The 27,210-nt window shown below is 39.8% G+C and overlaps 1 protein-coding gene across 2 annotated transcripts; it reads right to left on the minus strand.

Moving 5' to 3' along the window:
* cd99 (CD99 molecule) lies at window positions 1-25,508 on the minus strand. Of its 2 annotated transcripts, XM_061784241.1 has the most exons (13): window positions 25,236-25,500; window positions 20,283-20,315; window positions 20,036-20,095; window positions 19,238-19,270; window positions 18,455-18,508; window positions 18,318-18,356; window positions 17,953-18,006; window positions 17,740-17,805; window positions 17,604-17,636; window positions 16,863-16,883; window positions 7,745-7,861; window positions 7,602-7,655; window positions 1-1,841 (listed from the first exon to the last, which is right to left on the minus strand). In XM_061784241.1, the coding sequence occupies exons 1-13, from the start codon at window positions 25,297-25,299 to the stop codon at window positions 1,813-1,815; spliced, it is 657 nt and encodes a 218-aa protein (XP_061640225.1). In that variant the 5' UTR covers window positions 25,300-25,500; the 3' UTR covers window positions 1-1,812. The 2 variants fall into 2 exon arrangements, with proteins under 2 accessions (XP_061640225.1, XP_061640234.1); XM_061784250.1 differs by lacking the exons at window positions 1-1,841; window positions 7,602-7,655; window positions 7,745-7,861 and adding an exon at window positions 9,964-12,140 and having other exon boundaries at window positions 25,236-25,508.
* Between the last annotated feature and the right edge of the window lie 1,702 nt (window positions 25,509-27,210).

The following is a 27,210-nucleotide window of genomic DNA, read 5'->3' on the forward strand; positions in this document are numbered from 1 at the left end:
TCAAGTAGACACTGTTTTTGCTTTATTGACCTTCAGTTTGGACATGGTACTAGGGCTCCTTACTAATGCTGTAGTGCCTCAACTTGCTTTAACAGAACAACCAGCTTATTGAGATCAAACAAATGTGGCATGACAATTCTCAGAACAGATAACTCATTTCCGGTTAACAGAGTTCATGCTCATAGGTGCTGCCAAATGTTAGCCCTCGTGGTACTGCAAGTTCATAACGAGTCAATACGCCTTTTTTCACCTGGTGCTCACCCCACAAATGCACGCTCTTTACAAACGGCGGTTAAAATGGCTTTCAAATGGGATTAACAGTACAATAATCCACCAACTACAATTTAGAGAACTTTATTTGTCAGGGGTGTGAGATGCTGACATGAACAAGTTAAAGGTATAGTGTATCCGGAAAGTATTCAGGGTGTTTTTTTTGTGTTGTTTTTTTTTTCTTGCCACATTTTGCTATGTTACACAGCATTATTCTAAAATAGAATTAATTCATTCCTCAATAGTTTACATACAACACTCGCTAATGAATTTTTCTTTAGATGTTTGCAAATGTATTAAGAATATAAAACTACGAAAAGTCACTAACATAAAATGTGTAAAGGGTGACGCGCTGAATACTTTCCAGATGCCCTGTACTTAAAAAAAAAAAAAGGAAAAAAAAGTGATTTATAGCAATTGCTAACATAAAAACGTATGACAAACACACGATGACTCTGTTGTTTGCCTATATAATACAAATGTGAGACCTGAAAATGGATAACAACGCTGCTTTCAATTTTGCATACGTTTTCAAATATTTGCTCGAGTTTATTCGAGTATTACAGAAATCCAAATGAATTTCTGATTTGAGTCTTCTCTCCAAAATGTCATTTTAGCTTTGGCACAGCAAATTATTATTTTGAGGGGGTAAATCATTTCTTTGTGACATAAAAAAAACTGTATACTTTTTGTTTTAATCAGTGTGCTGTCTAATATCTGAATCTTAAAATTATTCTACACACAACTTTGATGTTAAATACAGTGTCAGGCAGTGATGCAAATGCAAAGCTCTCCCTCCACTTTTCATTTAAAACGTGCGAACACATTACATTCTGCATCAAAATACAGTGCTACCTTGATTTAAGGGTTCATTTATGTGACGGAGCTTGTAACTCAACTGATCTGAGAATGTGAGCAAAACGCAGGACGCCTGAGCGCATGTTGTGGCGTCCTCTGCTGCCATCGAGTAGCAGGGTATCTGAAGTAGCCTCGTACCTCGAATTTTCGCTCATAAAAAAATCGGCCAAGCAACAACCCACAATTTAGAAAACTCGTAGGTCAGTGCACTCCTAAATCAAGGTACCAATGTGACCACAGAAGTTGTCATACGTGAGTTACCTGGATTATACCCATCATTAGCCTTTGAAATAAAATAAAACTAACCTGCACCAAGCTTTTTCTTTTAATACTTACACCTGTTATTGATAAACAAACGACTTCATATAACAAAAAGATGTTATGACACATGACATTCAGAATATCACAAAACCTACAGTATAAAATGGTCTTCCTTCTAAAATGACAGCCAGCAAGAGGTGTCAATACAGAAGTGTAACCAAATACAAACGACAAATATACAATGACTGATCAAGCTGCTAAAATGTATTCTGCCTTGATTTAAAAACAAACAAAAAAAAAAAAAAAGACAATGATCAGGCTGCAGACATTTCCGAGAAGTCACATACAGTACTTTGGTACAAAGAAATAAGTAAAAGTTAGATGTAGTTCCATCAAGGAGGCATGTCTCTTGCGAAGGCCTGTCTAGGATGTCCTGAGCAAGTTGCTGAAAACTTCAATGAAAAAGAGAGAAACAAAAATACAAAGAGGCTGCATTAGTGTCTGCGCTGGTTAAAAGCCTGGTAGAGCAACGACGAGGATGTATCGGAAGTATACATCCTGTGGGAGTAGCTGTTCAACATTCTATAACATTGGTTTAGAATTAAAGTACAATCTTTCGTGCGACACTGAGGAAATTCTTGGGTGCCTTTCATAATCAATTCAAATACACAAGTTGTGGGTATATAAAAAAGTTGGTAGGTGAATGTAGTACTGTACATACATTGCGTAAACTCTTGTTCAACCACTGTGAAAATTGTTAGCTTTAGATGCATTTCAGTAGCCATGTTTTGTTAAAAATGGACAGCTCTAGTGCTTCTATGAAGAAAGAAGCGGTCAGCCACGAAGGTAAATTGCATACAGATTCATTTCCGCCAATTACACTGCTTAGTCACCTCATTGTTGTATGTACTGCATCATTCATGGCTCTAAGACCTTTGAAACAAAGTTTTAGAAGATGATGTAACCACAGTTTTGCTTTTGTGAAGTAGTACAGACTTTTTGTCTCGTCTGGAGCGCAGACTTTGATGTGGATGGCTAGTCCCATTCTACCATTTTATTCAATGACCGAGTAATAAATAAGCAATTTTTTCAACGTATTTAAATTAGTGATTGAACATGATTTTGGGGTGGCGTTCTGATGATGTTAGTAGGCAATCATATATGATATCAATATAAGGTATAATACCAATTTACACAATATGGTGTTTTGTAACTCAAGCAAGATGGATTTTTTTTTTCATTTTCTTAAAAGTAGTAGTTTTGAAGATACGAGGATTCTGCCCAACAGCGAGAGTTGGCCCTTTAAGTGAGCATGTTTATTTTAAGATTTAGCCAAGCGAAATGTTCAAATATACTGTATCTACAATGTGTTTAAAAAGTATGTTTTAATCATTTGAACTGTATTTGAATAAGTTTAAATATGTTCAGTGTGTGGCAGGGGTAAGACCATTAAGGTTTTTTTATATGGACACCTACAACCCAAATTCCAATGAAGTTGGGACGTTGTGTTAAACATAAATAAAAAGAGACTACAATGATTTGCAAATCATGGTCAACCTATATTTAATTGAATACACTACAAAGACAGGATATTTAATGTTCAAACTGATAAACTTTATTGTTTTTAGCAAATAATCATTAACCTAGAATTCTATGGCTGCAACACGTTCCAAAAAAGCTGGGACAGGGTCATGTTTACCACTGTGTTACATCACCTTTTCTTTTAACAACATTCAATAAATGTTTGGGAACTGAGGACACTAATTGTTGAAACTTTGTAGGTGGAATTATTTCCCATTCTTGCTTGATGTACAGCTCCAGCTGTTCAACAGTCCGGGGTCTCCGTTGTCGTATTTTACGCTTCATGATGCGCCACACATTTTCAATGGGTGACAGGTCTGGACTGCAGGCAGGCCAGTCTAGTACCCACACTCTTTTACTACGAAGCCACGCTGTTGTAACACGTGCAGAATGTGGTTTGGCATTGTCTTGCTGAAATAAGCAGGGGCATCCATGAAAAAGACGTTGCTTGGATGGCAGCATATGTTTCTCCAAAACCTGTACGTACCTTTCAGCATGAATGGTGCCTTCACAGATGTGTAAGTTACCCATGCCATTGGCAATGGTGTACGGACGTCAGCACACAGTGCAGCCCGCATTTGGAGTCGCTATTTTTAAACTGTAAACCATTCTACTCACCACGTGAGTTCGCATCATTCATCCTGGCTGGAGCCTACATACCGCCTCAAGCTAACACGAACGCCGCACTGCTAACGCTCGCCGAACAAGTCAACGAAATTGAAAAAAACACCCGGACTCACCCCTCATTATTCTCGGGGACTTTAACAAAGCTAAACTCAACCACGAACTCCCTAAATACGAGCAGCACATCGACTGTCCTACCAGGGAAAATAATACTTTAGACCACTGCTACACTACGGTAAAAAACGCATACCGTGCTATATCTCGTGCAGCCCTGGGCTCGTCTGATCACTGCTTAATTCACTTAATACCGACGTACAGGCAAGAACCTAAATGCGCGAAGCCTACAGTGAAAGCAATGAAAGAGTGGACAAATGAAGCCAAGATGGAACTTCAAAGCTGTTTAGACTGCACAGACTGGAGTGTCTTTGAAAATTCACCTGGCAGCCTGGATGAATATACGGACACTGTCACATCTTATATCAGTTTCTGTGAAGAGGTTTGTGTACCAACAAAATCATTTTGCACATTCAGCAACAACAAGCCGTGGTTCACTGCTAAACTTAAGCAGCTTCGCCAAGCTAAGGAGGACGCATATCAGAGCAGGGACAGGGCCCTGTATAATCGAGCTAGAAACCAGCTGACTAAAGAAACTAACATTGCAAAGAGGAACTATGCAGCAAAGTTGGAAAAACAGTTTAGCGCAAACGACTCTAAATCAGTCTGGCATGCATTCCAATCGCTGACTAATTAATTACAAGCGACAATCCCCCCAAGCTGAGAACAATAGCACACTAGCCAACAACTTGAATACCTTCTACTGCAGATTTGAAAAGGACACTTTCACACCACACACCCACCCGGCCGCACCCGCGACCACAATCACACCTCTGACTTCTGCGTTAACCATCCATGAACAGGATGTGAGACGCATCTTCAAACAACAAAAGATTAACAAACCGGCAGGCCTGGACCATGTGTCCCCATCCTGCCTCAAAGTCTGCGCGGACCAGCTCGCTCCAGTCTTCACTCAGATCTTCAATAGATCTCTGGAACTGTGCGAAGTTCCATCCTGCTTCAAACGCTTCACCATCATTCCAGTCCCCAAAAAACCTGCAATCTCGGGTCTGAATGACTACAGACCTGTCGCTTTGACATCTGTGGTCATGAAGTCCTTTGAACGTCTCGTGCTGGACCACCTCAACAGTGTCACAGGTCCCCTGCTGGACCCCCTGCAGTTTGCCTACCAAGCGAACAGGTCTGCGGATGATGCAGTCAACATGGGACTGCACTTCATCCTAGAACACCTCGACAGCTCAGCGTCTCACCTGCCATCTGCCAGTGGATTTACAGCTTTCTGACGGGCAGGACACAGCAGGTCAGGTTGGGGGAGGCCACCTCATCCACACGCAGCATCAGCACTGGGGCGCCCCAAGGTTGTGTCCTCTCTCCGCTGCTCTTCTCTCTCTACACGGACGACTGCACCTCAGCAAACCCGACTGTCAAACTCCTGAAGTTTGCAGATGACACCACTGTCATCGGCCTCATCAAGGACGGTGACGAGTCTGCATATCGACAGGAAGCGGAGCGGCTGGAGCTGTGGTGCGGCCGACACAACCTGGAGCTGAACACGCTCAAGAATGTAGAGATGATCGTGGACTTCAGGAGGCATCCTTCGCCACAGCTGCCCCTCACGTTGTCCAGCTGCCTTGTGTCAACTGTCGAGAGCTTCAAGTTCCTGGGAATTACAATCTCTCAGGACCTGAAGTGGGGGACCAACATCAACTCAGTCCTCAAAAAGGCCCAGCAGAGGATGTACTTCCTGCGGCTTCTGAGAAAGCACGGCCTGCCACCGGAGCTGCTGAGACAGTTCTACACAGCGATCATGGAATCAGTCCTGTGTTCTTCCATCACAGTCTGGTTTGGTGCTGCTACAAAAAAGGACAAACTCCGACTGCAACGGACAATCAAAACTGCTGAAAGGATTGTCGGTACCCCCCCACCCACCATTGAGGACTTGCACGCTGCCAGAACTAAGACAAGGGCGTGCAAAAACCTCTCGGACCCTCCGCACCAGCTCTTCCAGCTCCTTCCCTCAGGTAGGCGCTACCGATCAATGCAAACTAGAACTAGTAGACATTCCAACAGCTTCTTCCCTCTTGCGATCAACTTCCTAAACACCAAACCTATAATTCCATTACAACAAGCTGGCAATTTTTTGACTTGAGTTCGTTGTCACATTTTGCACTATCTGCATATACTGGCCACTCATGCCAGAGTAGCATCTGCTCCATTTGCACACTGATTGAGGAGTATCTGCAACATTTGCACAATCAACATTGTCCCAGATTATCGCACTACTAAACCGCATACACTCCTTGAAGTCTGAGCGCCCCTTGCACAATGGTCATTGCACCGGACTATTGCAATATTAGTCATTCGAACTGCTCTAAGTGCTAGAGGACTCTGCATCTTTTTGCACAATTGTTTTTTGTCAATGTCTTTGTCTCCAAAGTGTTCTGTAAATTGACTGTCTGTTGTACTAGAGCGGCTCCAACTACCGGAGACAAATTCCTTGTGTGTTTTGGACATACTTGGCAAATAAAGATGATTCTGATTCTGACTAACACAGCCCCATACCATCACAGATGCTGGCTTTTCAACTTTGCGTCCATAACAGTGCAGATGGTTCTTTTCCTCTTTGGCCTGGAGGACACGACGTCCACAATTTCCAAATACAATTTGAAATGTGGACTCGTCGGACCACAGAAAACCTTTCCACTTTGCATCAGTCCATCTTAGATTTGCTCGGGCCCAGAAAAGCCGGCGGCGTTTCTGGGTGTTGTTGATAAATGGCTTTTGCTTTGCATAGTAGAGTTTCAAGTTGCACTTACGGATGTAGCCTCGAACTGTATTTACTGACATTGGTTTTCTGAAGTGTTCCTTAGCCCATGTGGTGATACCCTTTACACATTGATGTCGGGTTTTGATGCAGTGCCGCCTGAGGGATCGAAGGTCACGGGCATTCAATGTTGGTTTTCGGCCTTGCCGCTTACATGCAGTGATTTCTCCAGATTCTCTGAACCTTTTGATGATATAATGGACCGTAGATGATGAAATCCCTAAATTCCTTGTAATTGTACGTTGAGGAACATTGTCCTTAAACTGTTGGACTATTTTCTCACGCACTTGTTCACAGAGGGGTGAACCTCGCCCCATCTTTGCTTGTGAATGACTGAGCAATTCAGGCAAGCTTATTTTATACCCAATCATGGCATCCACCTGTTCCCAATTAGCCTGTTCATCTGTGAGATGTTCCAAACAGATGCTTGATGAGCATTCCTCAACTTTCTCAGTCTTTTTTGCCACCTGTCCCAGCTTTTTTGGAACGTGTTGCAGCCATAAAATTCCAAGTTCATGATTATTTGCTAAAAACAATAGTTTATCAGTTTGAACATTAAATATCTTGTATTTGTAGTGTATTCAATTAAATATAGGTTGAACCTGATTTGCAAATCATTGTATTCTGTTTTTTTTTGTTTAACCCAACGTCCCAACTTCATTGGAATTGGGGTTGTATATAGGAGTCTTGAACGTATCCCCTGTGATAAAAGGGGTTCGCTTTATTGAAGTGGATCATTTTCTGTACCGCTAATCCTCAGTAGGGTCACGGGCGTGCTGGAACCTATCCCAGCTGACTCTGTGCGAGAGGCGGGGTACACCCTGAACTGGTCGCCAGCCAATCGCAGGGCACATATAAATAAACAAAAAAACAGTTGCACCCACATTCACACCTATGGACAATTTAGAGTCTCCAATTAACCTAGCATACATTTTTTCAGGATCTGGGAGAAAACAGGAGTATGAAAGGTATCAACTGATTCATAATTAACCATTGCATTGCGATGCATCTAAGAATCAAGTTTGTCCCGCCCTTAACAGTTTTTTGTCTTCAAAAAATAAACTAACATTAGGAAATTGGTATTTCTTTTTAATATAATGTAGCCTACCTTGAGGATCAGACTGTGCAGGATGTCGGCCTTTACCACTCTCTGGGTCAGCACCTAATCACAAAGTTTTTTTAGTACTGTTTAGTCCTGTTCTTCAGAATTGGAACCACGTCAGTATATAAATAGTAATAAAGAATTAGTACCTCCCTGTATCTTGAAACACAGTTTTTTCTTCTGGTAAGCAAAGTAACTGGATCCTGCCCCTAAAAGAGCCATCCCAATTGCGCTGACGATTCCTGCGATTGCTCCAGAACCAGCTTCTGCAAGACAAAGGAAATACTGTGCAATAAACAAGATCTGGGTGATTTGGTTTTACTTTGACATGACAATTATCATGATTTCAACACACTCCTGAACCCATTAATACAAAAATACAAAACAATCATAAGGCATTAAAATAATACAACTAGGCTACATCATAGTTTATTTATTTATTTTAAGTGCTGGTAGTAGACACAATTGTGTTACAGTGGAAGTATATTCGCAGATTTTTTTCAAAAACTTTTTTTTTTTTTTTTTAAAGCCTTTTTTTGGGCGGGGACCAATCTCGAAAATGCTTATGGGCAGTATATCCCCCGCTTGGGCGTCAATTATTTGTAGATTTTCGCTTTTCACTGTTGGGCCTGATCCCTGTTCCCCACAAATACATTGATGTCAGAATATGCATGAGGTTTAAGGACACCATAATTGTTATGTAGCCTCTTATTTAGCGAGTTGATCACAGTCAGATGAAGATGTTTACATACAATGTAATCAAGTCATTCACCGACAGGCATTTTCAAAGCAGAGTTCCCCATATTGCGAGCCGTTTTTAGAGAATTTTGACTGCTCTTTCAAGAACCACAGAATATTGTAACAACATAAGCAACAAACCTACCATAAGAAAGAGTAGACTCTCTTCTTTCACAAGAAAAAAAAGTTTATTTGTAGCTTTTTCCTCTCTGGTAATCAGCAGTGGAACATAGGTTGGTTTCACCAACAACACCGGCTTCTGACCAAATATTGGAGAATACATTGTTTTTGTGAAACTTGTCAAGCAGAACACTGCCTTTGACACTTTAAACTATAAAGCAACAAAAACAAGAATAAGAAAGGGCTTTTGATGGCAAAATAAAAACATATTTACAGATATACAACTACATGAAAGGCGCTGACTAACTGCATGGCTTGATTTGGACATCAGTGGCTTTTTTACATGGTATTCCTCATTCACTCCATGAACTGCATCATCTTTTCTCATGATCACGACATACACTTTGTACTAGCTACTTTGTTTATACCATACATATACTCAGTTGCAGTGTGAGGTGCCCAAACTTGTCTGACTTCCGTGTTGGCATTTTTCTCCCTTATAATCGATGTGAGAAGCTGAGACTCACCACCTAATCTTTATTTTCTACTCAAAAGCTGTGCTGATAGCAAATCCATAGTGATGCTATGTTGCCATCCAGAGGGATCTGTTAGGCATTACAATGGTCTACAAACCTGAATTTTAAGGTTCTTTGGCAAGGCGTCCTCGACTTTCCCATTCATTGTGTGTGTGGAGGCATCAGCGTGTTTTGACGTGACGCCGACCATCGAGTCAATGCACAGGGCGTCTGACGCGTCATCGGATAGAAAAGCGTTTTATTCCGAAGCGTTGTCGCGGTGACGTCATAAAGCTCCACCAATGGGTCCGGGGCTGGTGGAATGATTTCTGAGTGCTATTTTGGCAGACTTGTACTGTTAACAGGAAGGGGGAAATGGAGGAAGGCATAATAATTGTGGTCTCCCACTATCCCAAACTTTGGGCTGATAGAAAAATTATATATTGAGACGTCTCTGTGGGAGGCTTTCAAACTCCCTTTCAGAGCTCGCTGCTTAACCTGAAATATACCTCAAAGCACTCTTCTTGGAACTAAAAAAGCTCACGAACGAGTTTAACTCAGAGATGCTGCCGTGAAATTACTATGGGATATTTAAATTTTTTTTTTTTTTTTTTTTTTTGCTGCTGTGTCACCTCCTCCCTAAAATAAGCAAAGTTAAGGCTTTCTTTTCCAACAATGACAAATACATATTGCCGAGCTGCGGTCCACTCAGCAGCGAAAGCCTCCCGACTTCTTTCGGGGCTGTTACGTCCCCACTTCCAAATATGGGGTGGCCGCACCCCCGTTGCCGTCGTTGTTGCGCTTTGGCACGGGGGGGCCGTCAACACTGAGCAAGTGCAGTGTGAAAAGGCCTTTACGGATCAACTGAGCTAAGACCCTCTTCCACACCACCCATTTAAAAACAAACATGACAAATATACAGTCTATGTCGGGTGTAGTCAATAGTTAGATTGCAGATGACAAATATAAACATACACAGCAGCGAATGAGTTAAATGTAGTCATTTGGTTTCATTTAGTAAATGTAATAATCCTGACTGATGATGCAGCAACATTAAGTGTGTTGAAGGAGTGGGACCTGGGGGGATCAAACACCCTACCTTCAAGTTGGGGGACGTCCACATTACATGAGCTGAGACGTCCCCCGTGCAGTGTATGCCAATCTTAAACAAAGGGGCAAGTTAAAACTAACAAAGGCACATGGATAACTGCAACTTGAAAAACAAAGAACAGATTGTTATTGTTGGCATCTGAGAATGTGCTCGGGCATGCAGGGTGTGTCCTGACATAAAGGTGGTGACAGAAAAAATAAGAACTGTATTTATTATTGGCAGTTGGTAGAGACTTTATTGATCTCAAAGGAACTAGTTTGCTTTAATATCCTGTCACGCGACTTCGATTTACAAATTGGCATCCACAACAGTCATTAGTGTTTTTTTTCTCTCTTGTCTATTCATGTAACATAGCTGCATACAGTTGAGTTGGAAAATGTATGTTTCATATATACCAAATAATAGTTCTATTAGTTTTATATAGCCTTTACATTTTATTGTTCCATAGCTCCTCGTCAGCACAGTACTCATATGACTTCGATTGTTTTGTCTACTTGCTTTTGTTCTCATCCTCTGCATGCACCCATTCCCATGAAGATAACTTTGAGTGCAGCTGGACGAAGCTAATTGTGTGAGAATGTATTGGGAATGAGAGGGATGTATTTCTTTTTTCTTCTTCTCTGTCTCTCACTTCTGTATAAGGAAGGTGATTCTTTTCTTGCACTTCAGTAAGGGGTAACAACTAGTGACTACTTGTACCTTTTCCTCTCTTTGCAAAGAGTCCTTTCTTTCTTGTAATAAAAACCCACAAAGACAAGATTTCTTCCTTACTTATTCTGTCATAAAAAGGATTTGCCAAAACACAGGACACGACTCATAGTACATCATAAACAGCAGACTCAATACAAATACAAAGACAGGCCCACCAACGTGCAAGTGCATGGTATTTGGATCATCAGGAATTATACAACAATTCATATATTTGACACAATGGTATAAACCAATAGCACAAGACGTCTTATCATTATGCACCAACAATTTACCATGAATCTTAAATTTTAATAACTGTACACCTACATTGTATATAACCAATCAATGTTGTTTCTATATTATTCAACTTCAACTGATTGTAGCCATTTTATAATATATATCATTCCAAATGTACCATTTGTGTGATTGATCAAACTAGGAATGGGGGGCGGGGGGGATTCTTTGTTTGCATCCCGATACAGATACCAACAACGGTATAATGGTCTGTGCAGTGAAAAGTTGGTTTTCAAATATATTTTGTAAGGCGATTAAAATTTAAAAAAACTAATTTATTAATGAGAACTGAATGACAACCACACTGCATTTCCAGCATTAGAGTTGAATTTAGCCACCTGGTTAATGAGATGTGTGGCACACTGCATGTCAGTGCGACAGCAACAATTGCTTTTACCACCACTAGCAGTGAGTCGCAGGTGTTCAACTTCAAACTCCAGTTCAAATCAGTTATGCCTCTACCATGTCAGAAGACCGCAAATTCGTAGGTCAACTTCAATCCCCCATCCCGTATTGGTACCTTACACACTGGACAGCTAGCTGGCAAAAAGGAGGGAAAAGGTCAGCTTTGATGGCCAGTTTGTAAGGGGCAATTTTGACAGTGGTTTTGATAATGATTGGAAATGCTAGCATCATGACATGTTTTCAGTGGTGAATTGTGGTCCTCTCCTGGGAAGGGAAGTAACAGATTTGTAACAACTAACTGGTAAAACCCTGACAAGGTCCTGACGGAATTCTCTGGATCAAGGCTACAAAGCCAAAGGCTTGGCAAGCCTCCTGAATGAAACAAGATATTACTTCCAGAATGTACAACAAAGTTAATTTCCATTTGACTTCCTTTCGATACCGATATCAGATTCAAGGACCTTAGTAGAAGGTACAAGGTATAAGGGTCAGACCCAAAAGTCAATCATCTTGAAAAAGCCTTGTACAATCAGGGCATAGCATGCACAAGCTCCATGGCTCTCTCTAAGAGTGGTATTAAGATCTTTTTTAGATTGGACATCCACATTAAGATTTCCTCAGGCATGTTACAATTTAGCATCTTCAGGATTTGTCGCCACAGAAGGTCTGGATCTGCAACAACACAAAATTGTAGCATAGTTTTAGCCAGACAGACCAGACCAGGAGCCTCATTTATAAAATCGCAACGAAACGTAGCCAAAAAGTGTCGCAAGCCACTTCTTACCCCGACATTGTGATTGACGAATGACAACTTTGTGGCAGAATTTGTCTACCGGTATGCAAACTCCAGATGTATCCTACACACATTTTGGAAGCGGTGCCACTCAAATGGTGGCACGGTGATATGAAGGAAAAAAAAAAAAGTCCGCTTTACAGAAACATAAATCATTGATCCACTTCATGATGAAACCAGATATGTTATCAGTTATCGCTTTTCCTGCAAGGAACATTTCCATTCCCTTTTCAATTTGAAAAGATACAAGCCCCTCAAATCTTTAATAGATCTCTCACCATCACAGTCATGGAGACCAGGACTGTTGACTATAAAAGTATCATCACCGATTATAGAATCCAACATTACAATAAATATATTTAATATTCATTCAATATCGTCATTATCTGTACTAATAATAATACACGCCAAGTTTAACAAAACTGACATGAATAAAAGCATTGTGGTCAATGTCAAATATTAAAGTCCCTCAAAACATATATCCTTGTTTTGTTTCTAAATGCTTTAAATATGTTTGAAGATGTGCTGAAAACATGTGCAAAGACTGAGAACAATACAGTAATGAATTGTTGAGATATACGTAGCTTAAGACTCTTTTTCTTTATCTCTTTTGGCCGGATTTTTTTGAGCGGGGCCAAAAAGTAACCCCGTGACGGCTGGGTCGTATACTTTCTAGCATCTTCCCTGAAGTTTAATGTGTTTTGTGTTATTTGTGCGCAATTGTCTTGCCGTCTGGCCACCCGTGTGTTGCATTGCGAGGGAGTGGTGAACAGGACGAGATTTGCCGCTCCACGGCCCATTGCCAGCCCGACAGCGGTTAGAGAAGCTGCCCAAGGTACAGCACAACAGGTGTCAGCCTCACAGTTGCCGGCCGCAAGTCGCGGGGCGAGGAGGAGGGGGGAAAAAATTATTCCAGGGGGACCGGTGTGCTTCGCACGGCTGTGGACACTTGTGGCGCATCCTTCAGCAGCCACAGAGGCACGTTGTCCCACTCAATTTCAAAAGAGGGAAAATTGTCCTGGTGGTGTGGCTTATGGTCATTTTTCCAGCACATAGGCTGCTTCTCTGCAGCCTGTGAGAGCCATTGCAATGTGGGGCGCTTGGAATCCTCCTCTCCACACTTAGGAGCAGTGAGAAAAGAGAACGCACGTATTTGATTAACTGTTGAACGTTCAGGGGAGGTGTGATTTTGAGAGCATTTAGTGACACGCACACAGCGTCTGGAAGCGGAAAGAATGTCTCAATTCTTGACAAGCCTGATTTTACACACTTTGCAATTATTAATTTTTTTTGTTGCTGTGGAGGGGTTAAGGACAATAATCCTATTTTGGATGGCATAATGCTTCAGGTTTCCCTCGGAACAGTCATTCTCAAACTTTTTACACCAAGTACCTAAAAAAATACTTAGCAATATTAAAATACCGGAGCATAGTACGAGGCAGAGGTTTTATTTCCAAAAAGGATACAGTGGTGCCTTGAGATACTAGTTTAATTTGTTCGGTGGCTAAGCTTGTCACTCAAAACAGCGCTATCTCAAAGCAACATTTCCAATTAAAATGAATGGAAATACTATTAATGCAATCCAGGCTCCCCAAAAAAAAAAAAATATTTTTTGTAACACATTTTAAAGAAAGAATAGCACTATATAATATTGTAATTTATAAAAACATACAGTATAGTAATAACATAAATAAATAGAATGTATAGAATTGAATTGTTTCTACATCATAATTCATTGTGACTGCAGCTCTTTCTGGTGTGTGTGCCTTGGCTATTTGGAGGTAGTATAATACAGACATACACACAACCACAACCAAGCTCAGTAAACTGCAGTAATATGAGTCATTTTTCGCATTCGATAAAGAAGGTCATGATATGCAGTGGGTACGGAAAGTTTTCAGACCCCCTTAGATTTTTCACTCTTTGTTATATTGCAGCCATTTGTTAAAATCATTTAAGTTCATTTTTCCTCAATGTACACACAGCACAACATATTGATAGAAAAAAAATGAAATTGTTGAAATGTTTGCAGATTTATTAAAAAAGAAAAACTGATATCACACAGCCATAAGTATCTCTGAGCTCCAGAGATGCAGTCAGGAGATGGGAGAAAGTTCTAGAAAGTCAACCATCACTGCAGCCCTCCACCAGTCGGGGCATTATGGCAGAGTGGTCCGACGGAAACCTCTCCTCACTGCAAAACACATGAAAGCCCGCATGGAGTTTGCTAAAAAAACACCTGAAGGACTCCAAGATGGTGAGAAATAAGATTCTCTGGTCTGATGAGACCAAGATAGAAATTGTTGGCCTTAATTCTAAGTGGCATGTGTGGAGAAAACCAGGCACTGCTCATCAACTGTCCAATACAGTCCCAACAGTGAAGCATGGTGGTGGCAGCATCATGCTGTGGGGGTGTTTTTCAAGTGTAGGGACAGGATTACTGGTTGCAATAGAAGGAAAGATGAATTCAGCCAAATACAGGGATATCCTGGACAAAAACCTTCTCCAGAGTGCTCAGAATCTCAAACTGGGCTGAAGGTTCACCTTCAAAAAAGGTACTTAACCCACATTGCCTTTGAATGAATGTGGTTAGATGTTTGGTGGTGGTCGAAGGCGCAGAATGGCAGCCACGCTTCCGTCAGACTGCCCAGCAAAGTTGTGGCTACACAAGTACAGTAGCTTACCACCACCAGGGTGTGACTGTGGAGTGAATGAATAATTTGTGCAACTGTGAAGTGTATTTGAGAACCTTGTAAACCGCGATATAAGTCAAATGCATTATTATTATTAACTCTGTGATTGTCATCTGGCGGCAAATTATAAATTCAAGAGATGAAAGAGTTAGTGGAGGTGACAAAGTCCAAATGCATGGGAACAAGAGAAAACAGTCAATCTTTCAATATTTATGTGTGCTCGCTGTTTACTTCACACAATGGGCTAGTTAGTAGACTTCACCTTGTCACAACAATTTAGCTCTGCCCCCAGCCGTCAAAAGCCACCAATGCTGTGCTCCACATTGGCCCCACAGTTGTTGCTGACATTTTTTCAGGATTCCCGCCAGGTGCCATGGGACACACAAGATTCTCATGGAATGGGAATGAATATAACTTTTAATCAAGGGATGGGGCAGGTGCAGGAGCAAAGGTTGGCGGGAGCGGGGACTATGACAACAAAGTCACTGGTCTAGTCCACTCCCGGTGACTTTCAAGATATTAATAAAAACGGAGCAGGACTGACTGGGATTAAAAAAATTAAAAAGGGGCGGTGGGTGCTGAATTGGAATGGGATTCTGTAAAATTTTGGATCGGGATTGGGAGGTCATGGGTCATCTCTGTGGCAGCGGGAGGGAGCAGGATTTTTTTCAACCACTCACTCGGGATTGTGGGGGAATGAGAGTCAAAATCGACTCCCGTGTCAGCATCTACCCGACAGTAAAGGGAATGGCCTAAGCAGTGACTCATTTTCAAGAGACAAGACCACCCCCTCAAAACAGGATATCAATGAGTTGTATATAATAGGGTGTAAAAAGTATAATTCCTGATCCTTGTGGTATTTTGATGAAAGCATGTCACAGATTCTTGAAGACAAATTTTAAATGATGAAAAATTCCTGTCTACTTCAAAATCAGTTATGAAAAATTTATTGGAATAAAAATTTGTTTCGTAACCGATTTTGAAGTAGACATGAATTTTTCATCGTAATTTCTCCTGTATAATATGCACCCCTAAAATCAGGAATTCCCTTCCACCTCTGTATAATACACACCATCGATTTGCTGGTATCCATGCTCAAATCATGAAGTATTATCTGTATTTTATTACGTTTTTCAAAGAAATATTCTGCTCTGCATGCGCTGACACTCGTGTCCCTTCCTCACCAAAAATTTCTACTCGAGTTCTCATATAAGCAAAGACCAAAAATGGTGACGGACTCTAATAATGCTCAATGATACGGTAAGTTTAACATTGTAATAGAACTGTTGAAAATAGTACAGTCTTATGAGGTAGGAACCTTTCCTCCATAATTTCACAATCGCTTTGTTTAAGTCTAACTGCCGAGCTGCTTCATGGTTCCATTCGGATGGCAACAGTGATCACGTTCTTCTTAAAAGCTGCAGAGTAACTTGCCCTTCTCTTACTTGACATGTTTTAACTTGGGTGATGTTCTCCGTGAAGTGGCGGTACAAGAAATAAATCTGCCGTCTAGTAAAGATGCTAAATCCGATGCGTCAAACAGAGGTCGTAACAGATATGATATGGGGTGCTTTCGCACTCCGAGAGCGCCCTGCTACACTCCGGACAATATATACACAGCATATCTTTTCTCACTTTCTTTTGTCCCTCTGTGTACTGACTAAATGCATCTTACAGCACGCACAAAAACTCAAAATGCTCCACTAAGCTGTAAAAGTTGACCAGAAGGGCCAAGATGTACGACAAAGCAAAACTCCAGCAACAAACACTGGTTTACCCACAGTAGACCGTCTATAGACAGGAAACAGGAAATGTGATTCATGGGCTCGAGGGGTTAGATGATAAAAGGAGCAGTCGTAAAGCATCAAGACAAAAACAGGACGTTATGAAAACAGAGAATAAAGTTACCTTGAGGCTGATCCGCACCACCTGGAAAGATGACAAAACATAATTCAAAAAATAATATCATCATTGAGTACATTCAATTAACCACAGCATAATATTTTGTATCTTATCTTTGTTATCTCTTTATCTTTTCATTTAATATTATGTTGACTATTCCGGAGCGTCTCCTAAGTCAAACAGTACGGTCCAGTTGCGATCGATTCAATGCCCTGAGAATGAAATTGCCTAAATGAATGAAAATATTCACAGGAATTACGGATGGTATTTGTAGTGGTGTTCAACTGCCTGCCATCAGGCTGAGAGCTGTTTATTCTTTTTATCCTTTTATGTAGCTAAATGCAGTAACCAAACACTAGAACCCTGTCCTTGCAGTGCAGCTCAACAACACTGCAAACTACAATCACAATAATAAACATACAGTAGTTAAATTAACAGCTGATTGGTATTTAAAATTAAGCATTATTAACTACAGCGCCATCATAACACTAGATTACATCACTGAACATTTTTTAATGTGCAATACTCAACATCAAGTCAATCAACAACCAGAAGTGACCAACTGATCACCTGACTGCAAATGTGGGATGTGTGTGTTTGACGAGTGAGTGCTTGTAGACTCATGTTAAGCATGTATGCAGCATGGCATGTGTGCCCTGACAGAACAACTCTTTCACACTTCTTGAGAACTTTTGACTGGTACGCTCTCTACCTGCAAAAATCATAATGTTGTAAGAATTAACATACCTTCAGAGTTATAGCCAGGATCTCCTGAACGGCCTGAGGTTAAACCAGATTGGCATGGATATGTTAGATATTTAACTAAAAAAATCTAATCACAATTATAATGAAGACTGTAGAAAGATTACAGATTATGTCTTACCTCCCTCAGGTTTATAGTCTCCATCACTTACATCAAACAAGTCTTTATCACCAAAGTTACCACCACCTATGTGAAATTAGCCAAAGAACAGAAATTATATTATTGAAGACAAAGTATATTTGGTATGCAAAAACACATTTTAGTAGACTAGCCAAGATGCTGCTTGATGTAAATCATACTTGGATAGAAATAAATGACAATTTCCAAACTCACCTCCACCATGCTTTGGTGGATTGACTGCAGGTTTGTCCGGTTTGGCATTTGGGTCTAAAAGAATGAGATAAAGTGGAAACGACTTTGAGAAAGCCCCACAACCATTAGCTTCATAGATAAAACCAGAATGCATACAATGCCAATGTCAATATAGAAAGTGAATTACATACACTCATCATGGGCACAAATGTCATATTAATTTTGGACATTCAATGATTTACTTGAACCATTCTTTTTCAAGTATGGAATTAATATAGAAATTCTCACCAGTATTGGTAAAAAAAAAATCAATAAATAAATGTTCTTCCTTGGACAGCGGGACAATGATCCCTGAAGGGTTAATGAACATGTAGCACAAGCTTTACCTGGTTTTAAAGCATCTTCTAGGTCAAATCCAAAGCGATCTGCACACATAAATACAGGTTTGTTAGTGTAGTAGGCAGAGATACAAAAGTAAAGGCTTCTTATTTTATAGTAAAATTGTTTAAGGAAAAAGGTCTACCAGAATCTCCAGGGTTAGGTTTAGGCTTCTTCGGTTTCTCTGGTTCTGGTTCATCTTTAAAAATAAATAAAGAAATAAATGACAGCATATAAACATGACTTTAACCAATGTTTTTTACTCTACATCATGGGTTTTGTTTTGTGCTATTATAAATCAATGAAACTAAGAATTAAAATGTGAAATTATTTATTAAACATTCCAATGGTGAATTAAAATGAGAAATGTAATGTGAAATAACTTTTTAACCTTCATATATTTCTCTCATGACCTTTTTTATTTATTTATGTATTTATTTCAGAGAGCAAAGAGTTTGTTCTCATCATGTTTGTGTGTTTTCTCTGGGTACAATTCCAGAAACTTGCATGGCAGGTTTGACTCTAAATTGCCCATAGGTGTGAATGTGAGCGTGAATGGTTGTTTGTCTATATTTGCCCTGTGATTTGACTGGTGGCCAGTCCAGGTATAGTCTGCCTCTGATCCAAAGTCAGCTGGGATACACTCCAGTGACCCTTATGATAATAGATATACATTTTTACATTGTAATTAATTAATGTACAATTTGTCAAATAACTACATTCCAATGAACGAAGTCACATTTGAATTATTTATTGAATCAAACTGAATTTATTTAATTTTGGACCCAAAATACCCTCTAATCCTCTTAGGATGCAGCACTTAAAACAATTACTTGAAGGTCAAAATAGAGTGATTGTAGATTTTAAACAAACAATGTCCATATTGGAATATATAGAATAAGAGTATATGATGAACTGTACATTGTACCTGGTCCTAAGGCATCAAAAAGGTCCAGTCCATCTATGGGGAGAAAATAAAAATAAAAGGCGTTAAAGTTTAGTTTGGTATAGAAACAATCAGCTGCCAATGTTTTTAGCCATGACTGTATTGTCTCTTATATATTTTTGTCCAAGAAAAGATTTGTTCTTATTCTGGCATTTAGCAAATAGAAAGAATTTTGGTAATCCTAATTGACCTAAAAGAGGAAATGTTTAGTCTTATTTTATGTAAGACAGTCAGGCAAAAAAGTGTTGCTTCTTTTTATAGAGTCATGGCTAAAAACATTGGGGTACCAATGTTTTTGAGCTTATATACTATATTGCCAAAAGTATTCGCTCACCTGCCTTGACTCAGATGTGAATTTATCTGAACCATTCTTTTAGGTGAAATACTGTATAGTTGTACACAAAAGTAGTCAAAAACGGCCAATTTGACCCTTGACTCCAGAGGGGTAAATAAAAACAGGCAAGTTAAAAAATATATAAATTCTGACACAAAACCTACTTCAAAGGGTGTACTACTGTTCTTGTGTTTGTGAATTATTGCAAAGAAATTAAGCCAGTTTGTTGTGTTAAATATGGCAGCCCATAGGAAATAGGCAGTGCACAAATGATTGACTTGCTTGTGTAATTTCACACTTAATGGATGGGCGGGTTCTCCAGCGACCAACTGTATGTATACAAACAATTAAAAAGTAAAAATTTATATAATACTCTATGTCCCCTTTAAATACTGAGCACCCGCCATAAATTATTAAGATTGTTAATGTCAAATGAGTATACAAACCATCAGGATTAGGATTCGCTGGGGCTTTTGGTTGCTCTTTCGGTTTTGGTGGCGTTGGCTCTATCATAACAGAAACAAACAGAGTTACAACTGTGTGTATCTGTCGATCAATCTCTCTATATACTGTATGTATGCACTATGCACAGAAAAAGTATGTGAACCTGGATTACAACATGAATTGGTCATAAAATGTGAACAAAACCGTTAAAGCAGGCAAATAGCCAAGAAACTCATTAGGGCTACTCACCTATGTCATCAAGGGCATCAAACAGGTCAAATTCTGTCAGAAAGAGACAACAATTTAGCACTTTCTTTATTCAGAATAATATTTTGTACCCGCAAATCCAAGCAAAGTAATTGCAACCACAAAGCTATTCAGTGAAAATAATATAGAAAAAAAAAACCGCTGACAAAACATGTCCCAATATGAACTTTGACCCCCTACTACATAATCTTAACTAAACAAAAATGCACTCCCCAGAGCATGACAAGCTGACCACGATGTCAGGCCATATTAATTCCAGTAAGTGGAAATGTATGTGCTGTAGTTTTATACTTTTGCTGTTAATTCATTCATTGACATCTCTGTCAGTTTGCACCTTTGTTGATTTTGTGCAATTTCTGGTGTTGTGACAAAATCTAAGATTCAAAAAACCCAGCGGCTAGGACCTAACCAGGTTGCTATGCGATGTGGCGATGTCAGCCAGGTGAGGCAAAGCGACCTTCGCAAAACATTTTCGGCTTGAAAGCACATACCTCGGGTCAAAGGTTTCCCGAATGTCGATAAATCACTGCTTTTGCAACCTATAAATCGACACCATGTTCAGCACAATTGATCTGTGATTGCCTTTTACCTGTCTCCTTTCTTTTCATATTATTGAACACAATTAAAATGATTGCACTGCATGATTTCCCATTGTCTGTTTAGTCACGTGTTGCTTCTTTTTTTTTTTTTCAGTACAGTGGCTACTTGAGTTACAAACGCCCAAACGTTTCAAGTAATGAGTGGTCACAGTCGATTTCTTTTGCTTTGTGCGCCGCACAATATTTGACCTACGAGGTAGCGTCAGACCTTCCGCCAGCCAACTTCATAACATTCGTCCACCGTCAATTCACATGGTAACTTTGAAGTAAAAGTACTTGTAGTTTTGTGTTGGTATTTTCCATTTTTGGTGCAGATATTTTGCTAAATGTATTTTTTCTTATTATGGTAAGTGCTGAGAAGAAGAAGCAGATGATGTCCATTGAATTACAGCTTTAAATTGTTTACATTGTATTTTTATTATGGCATTACTGTATCTTTTTTACATTACAATTACTGCTGGGCAATATATCGGGAAGATCGATTCAATGGATAGTTTATTAATGCTCGATATGGAAAAAATGGATCATCGATTTTATTTTATTTAATTTTCGCTACTCCGTGAGACTTCCACCAACATGGGGAAGATGCTAGCGACTAGCGAGCCATAAATAGTCCCAAAAAAGGGCAAGTCTATCATTTGGAAAGAATCATAGTCTGAAAAACGTGTATAAAAGATGTAACGACGATGACAGGCATATCCGTGTAAAATCACCTGAAAATGATGGACCTTATCAAGTGTGATGCATATGATCACGTTAAAGACAGCTGCGACTCTGTGCTGCTCCTGTAACGTAAACAAAACAACGCCACAGATTGTGTAGCGATCACGGTGGGAGTGGAAGTGCTTGTGTTTTTGTGTTCGCTCCGTGAACGTGACGGGAAGATAAGATAGTAGTTTGTAATTCATGGACGAGATAGAAAGTGTTCATGGGGTTTGTTTACGTTAGCATTAGTTGCGTGTACAATCACCCAAATAGCTTGACAGTTAGTGGGCCAGCCGTCGCTGTCTGAGCTAACTTCCAGACAGTTGGGTTTGCACAGTTGTGGCATTCTAAAGAATCTGTCTTGTATTTCTTTTTTTATTCCTTTTATTTACAGATCACTGTATTGCAGTTGTACTAAATGACAGCACATGTCTTCGTCTTCTTCTTGATTTCCAGCAGACTGGGCATGTTTAAGTGCATTGCTGCCACCTAAGGGTTAAGTGAGAAATACCAACAACAGAGCCAAACCTTAAGAAATACATTCAGATAACAAATATTGAAGCCATAATTTATTAACTATTACAATTATAGAGTAATGACGATGTTGCACAGCTGAACAGTATGCAATTATGTTTATCCTATTACATAATATACTGCATTAACTGTCCTGCGGTATTGTTCTTGACAAAATTTGGAAATTATGGAAATTCAGACAAATTGTTGTGAAAGGGACGGCATTTCCATTCATTTCAATTGGGAAAGTTGATTTGTGATATGAGTTATGATAATGGTCAAGAATTAAATTAAACTCCTAAATCAAGGTACTACTTCAGTCACTTAATACACTATAGCGACCAAATAGCAAAGTTGACAACACTAACTATGGTTTTGTAAAATAGCTCCTCTCTCTTTGCAGCCATGTTGTTAGTGGAAGCCGTGCACGGGCGACAAGGTGGACAACAGGTTCGCGCGTCTGCCTCACAGTTCTAAGGACCTGGGTTTAAATCCGGCCTCGCCTCGCCTGTGTTGAGTTTTTATCTTCTGCCCAGGTTTTCACCGGGTACTCCGGTTTCTTCCCACATTCCAAAACATACATAGTAGATTAATTGAAGACTCTAAATTGACTGTAGGTGTGAATTTGAGTGTGAATGGTTATTTGTTTATATGTGCCCTGGGATTGGCTGACGACCAGTTCAGGGTGTACCCCGCCTCTCGCCCATAGTCAGCTGAGATAGGCCCCAGCACGTCCACGACACAAGTGAGGAGAAGCGGTACGGAAAATGGATGGATGAATTAAATTGAATTTGGATAAGTTCCTTTCCATTAAACAGGTCATGAATATTTAGGTTAAAATGTTTAAAAATAATAATAATTCCTATCTCATTTTTGGTTGCACATGTGTGTATAATTGGCGATATGATTATGATGTTATTATGATCAAAATGTTCTCCCCTCTAATGAGTGCCTGGACCCAAAACATTTGACAACCCCTGATCTAAACCTTGTGGCACAACTATCACTACTAAAACACTACAAACTTGAAGCGGCAGGCGAGTCATCTTGACATTTGTAACCATATCCACATTGAAGCCAATGTATATGATCTACTGTGTGTGTTTTTGCAAAGCTTCAACACTCTTCCTGTGCTAATGAGGGAAAAGTGATTTTTATTATACATTTGTTATTATTCAGAACAGTTAAAAAGGAGCTCAGATGACAACAGTGGGACACTGAGTACAAAGAAAGTCAGACCATGCCAGCAGACTTTATGGGCAACTCTTGTATATTATTCATCATTCGTGATTCAGAGTCACTTTCCATTGTGGAGGAGATGTTTGAATCTTCAAAGGTACTTTCCACTCTCTCTTGTGTGGGGTGTCTGACATTTATCCACACATTTTGACTGACTGAACAGTTTGTGGGTCAACTGCTGTTTTTAATGCTGAGCAAGTATAATTCTATTTACGCTGAAAGCTTTGTGCAGAGTTGATTACTTTATACAGTGCTGTCATCGTTATCATTACAAAGTTTAAACAAATGTTTGAATGAATATTTTTATATCGACTGTATAAATACAGTTGATGAGATAACATTATTATTCGATGAGAGTTTAAGAGAGGTTTTATTTTTGCCAAGTGTAAAAAATTATATTGGATCTTCATCTACCCATTTTTTTTCTATACCACTTGTCCTCAGCTGACTTTGGAAGAGAGGGGGTCTACACCCAGTCAATCACATATAAACAGACAACCATTCACATTCACACCTACGGACAACTTAGACTAAAGCCTTCAATTATCATAGCATGCATGTTTTTGGAACGTGGGAGGAAGAAGTACTAAACACTACCGCTTTCAGAAATGCAAGGAAAATTGAAAGATGCCTTACCCTTTTACTTTATGCTTGTACTGGAATCTTTAAAATGAACTAGACCATAGGTGTCAAACTCAAGGCCCGGGGGCCCGTCACATCATTTTATGTGGCCCGCGAAAGCAAATCATGCTCGTCAACTTCCGTGATTTTTGCTCAAATCTGTACCCAAATTCCAAGTTGTCATAATAATAAGCAATAATGTTGAGATATTGCATTTTTCTGTTACCAAACCCTTCTTCTACAGTAACTTAATACTTGAACAAACTATTATCCTTGTCTTCTGATTTCAAAACTAGTTATCCCTCAATTTGTTGTGTAATGGTAATAATATGATTTGGTGATTAAACATTTATATGCTTTCACTGTTCTAATGGCCCTCTGAGGGAAATCATAACTGCAATGCGGCCCGAGACAAAAATGAGTTTGACACCCCTGATTCCAGACTCATTCAAGACAATGTCACATAGAATTGGACAGAGAGGCCCGATAAAAGACTGGAAATAAAGACTTCGGGACACAACGTACACAAACAATTCCCGAATCTCAAGACAAACCCAACCAAAGATCCAAAATGTACAAACAGAGGTTAAGTCTTAAATCTTAAATTAGCGCTCTTGGCATGTGGAAAGAGGTACATGTCTTTGCGTTGATCAATGACACTTGTGTGCTTCACTGTTTTTTTGTGGGGGGGTTTCTGATCTTGAAATTGATTGATTGTTGTCAATGACTGATGAATGCACATGGTGTCAGATGATACAAATATACACATAAAAATTGGGAAACGTCTCGCCTGTTTATTGTGCTATTTACTGGATTTAGTCGACTAAAACGTTGTGAAATTGACAAAACTAAAACAATTCGGACGACCACATTGTTACTAAAAGTAATCATACAGTAAGAAATGTCCAAATGATCACTCGTTTGGACTGGAGGAAACACCCCCGTTCAAGAGGGAGATATTTTGACTGTAATTGTTTCCATTGCGTCAATGATGGTGGCATAACTTATATCGTATTGCGCATTTAATAATAAGTTATTAAGTATTTCGAAGTACGGTTTTCAAGTTTAAGCTAAATCGAACGCAACCGGTCATGTTCACCTTTGGCGGTGACTCAGAAGCTCCATGCAGGACAAAAACAGTTGTCGGAACCCTATTTATTAATAACAGTTCCGTGGCCGTAGAGCGCCACATATTTGGATTAACCAAACTTTCAAGCAAGAATGATACTATTAAAATACAAAACAGGGGGAAACTTGCCGTCCTCCTGCGTCAATGCCCCGGTCACCAGGAGGAGTACAGCGGATAATAGACAAAACTTCATGTTGACAAAAACGTATTAGCTCCTCTGTTTTTAGGTCTCCAGACTGGAAAGAAAGTTTCAACCAAAATGAGGTATGTAGTTCGAGGCCGTTCCAATGTGCGTGTTTAGCTCGGGGATATTTCAGGGACCAGCACGCCTGAGCACAGGAGAGAAGGCGACGGTTCGTTCGGTGGTATCCAATTACACACGCTTTGGTGAGTCAACTTCATGGCCGTCCCGTTGGGTGTGGCAGGGCGTTCCTCTCAAAGAAAACACGTTCAGGCTGCACTGACTAATGCAATGACTAATAAAACGTTGTTTAACTATAACATTCTTTTAAAAATAAGGGATTTGATTTGAGAAACTGTCAATGCACACAATTGAGCTTTGGGCGAAGTTACAAGCTCAGCTGGAGCTGGGCCAGTGTGGAGCGGTGGTTTTCACGTTAACCTCTACTCCCACCTAGTGCGTGCAATGTGAAGTACACTTTTAATGAGGCTTCCAGTTGGACTATGCAGTGCGACAAGTTTCTGTTTGAGAGTGAAAACATCACAAAGTTAGGGTTGGTGGAGACCAAATTGTTCAAGTATGGAGGTGGAAGTACGTTTTTTTGTTTTTTTTTCCCCCATCATCAAACAAATTTAAATATCAGACCAAGACAACCCAAGTAAACATAAAATGCAGTTTTCATTAAAAAAAAAAAGTTTTTTTTCATTAAGGAAAAAAAAGTTACCTGGCCCTGTGTGAAAAGGTAATGGCCCCCTAAACCTAATAACTAGTTGGGCCACCCTCAGCAGCAACACCTGAAATCAAGAATGTTCTATAATTGGCAATGACTGCCTTTCACATCTCTGTGGAGATATTTTGTCCCACTCTTCTGAGCAGAATTGTTTAAAGTCAGCAAAAACCGAGGGTTTTCGAGCATGAACGACCTTTTTAAGGTCATGTCACAGCATTTCAATCGGATTCATGTCCGTACTTTGACTAGGCCATTCTAAAACCTTCATTTCTTTTTTCTTCTTCAGAAGTTGACTTGATGGTGTGTTTTGGATCATTGTCCTGCTGCAGAACCCAAGTTAGTAACTTAAGTTAGTGACTTAATCTTTTGGCTGACTTCCTTTTGTCAGACAGGTTCTAGTTAAAAGTGATTTATTGATTAAACAGGTCTGGAGGATAATCTGTCTTGGGTCTGGTCAGTGAAAATGAGCTCATCTTTCCAAAAAAAAAGTTATTAGCCACAGTTAATTCATGATTTAACATTTACTTTTTTCACACAGGATCAGGTTGCTTGAATATTTTTTTTCCATTCATAAATAAAATCCATCCATCCATTTTCTTTACCGCTTGTCCTCACTAGGGTCGCGGGATGGCTGAGAAAACCCACCCAGGCACGGGAGAATATGCAAACTCCACACAGGTAGGGCCAGGATTTGAACCCCAGTCCTCAGAACTGAGGCAGATGTGCTAACCAGTCGTTCATCGTGCCGCCTAAATAAAATCAAAACTGCATTTTATGTTTGGTTACCAAACCAACCAACGCATTACAGTACTTTATATTTTTTTGATCATCTTAAACATTTAAGTGAGGAAACTATGCAAAAAAAAAAACGAATTTGAGAAGGGGGCAAATGCTTTTTTCACAGAACCGTATGTGCAGAGGTGGCAAAAGTATTCGAACTCTGTACTTAAGGAGAAGGACAGTTACTTGTGTAAAAAAAGTAGAAGTAATACTGATTCAACACATTTACTTTAAAGGGGAGTTTACAAAATTAAACACTCGCTTTTTTATTGAAGCCTCACATCGCTATCCAACCAAAGCCGCGCCCCTAACTGACAAACATGGCCATTCATAATGGCATGATTATGAACGTGCGTAGTTGTGATGAATAGTCACAGAGAATGCTGTCCAGCTTCAACAAAATACCAGCGCTA

This window comes from Phyllopteryx taeniolatus, chromosome 1 (assembly GCF_024500385.1).
Source record: "Phyllopteryx taeniolatus isolate TA_2022b chromosome 1, UOR_Ptae_1.2, whole genome shotgun sequence".
Taxonomy (NCBI): domain Eukaryota; kingdom Metazoa; phylum Chordata; class Actinopteri; order Syngnathiformes; family Syngnathidae; genus Phyllopteryx; species Phyllopteryx taeniolatus.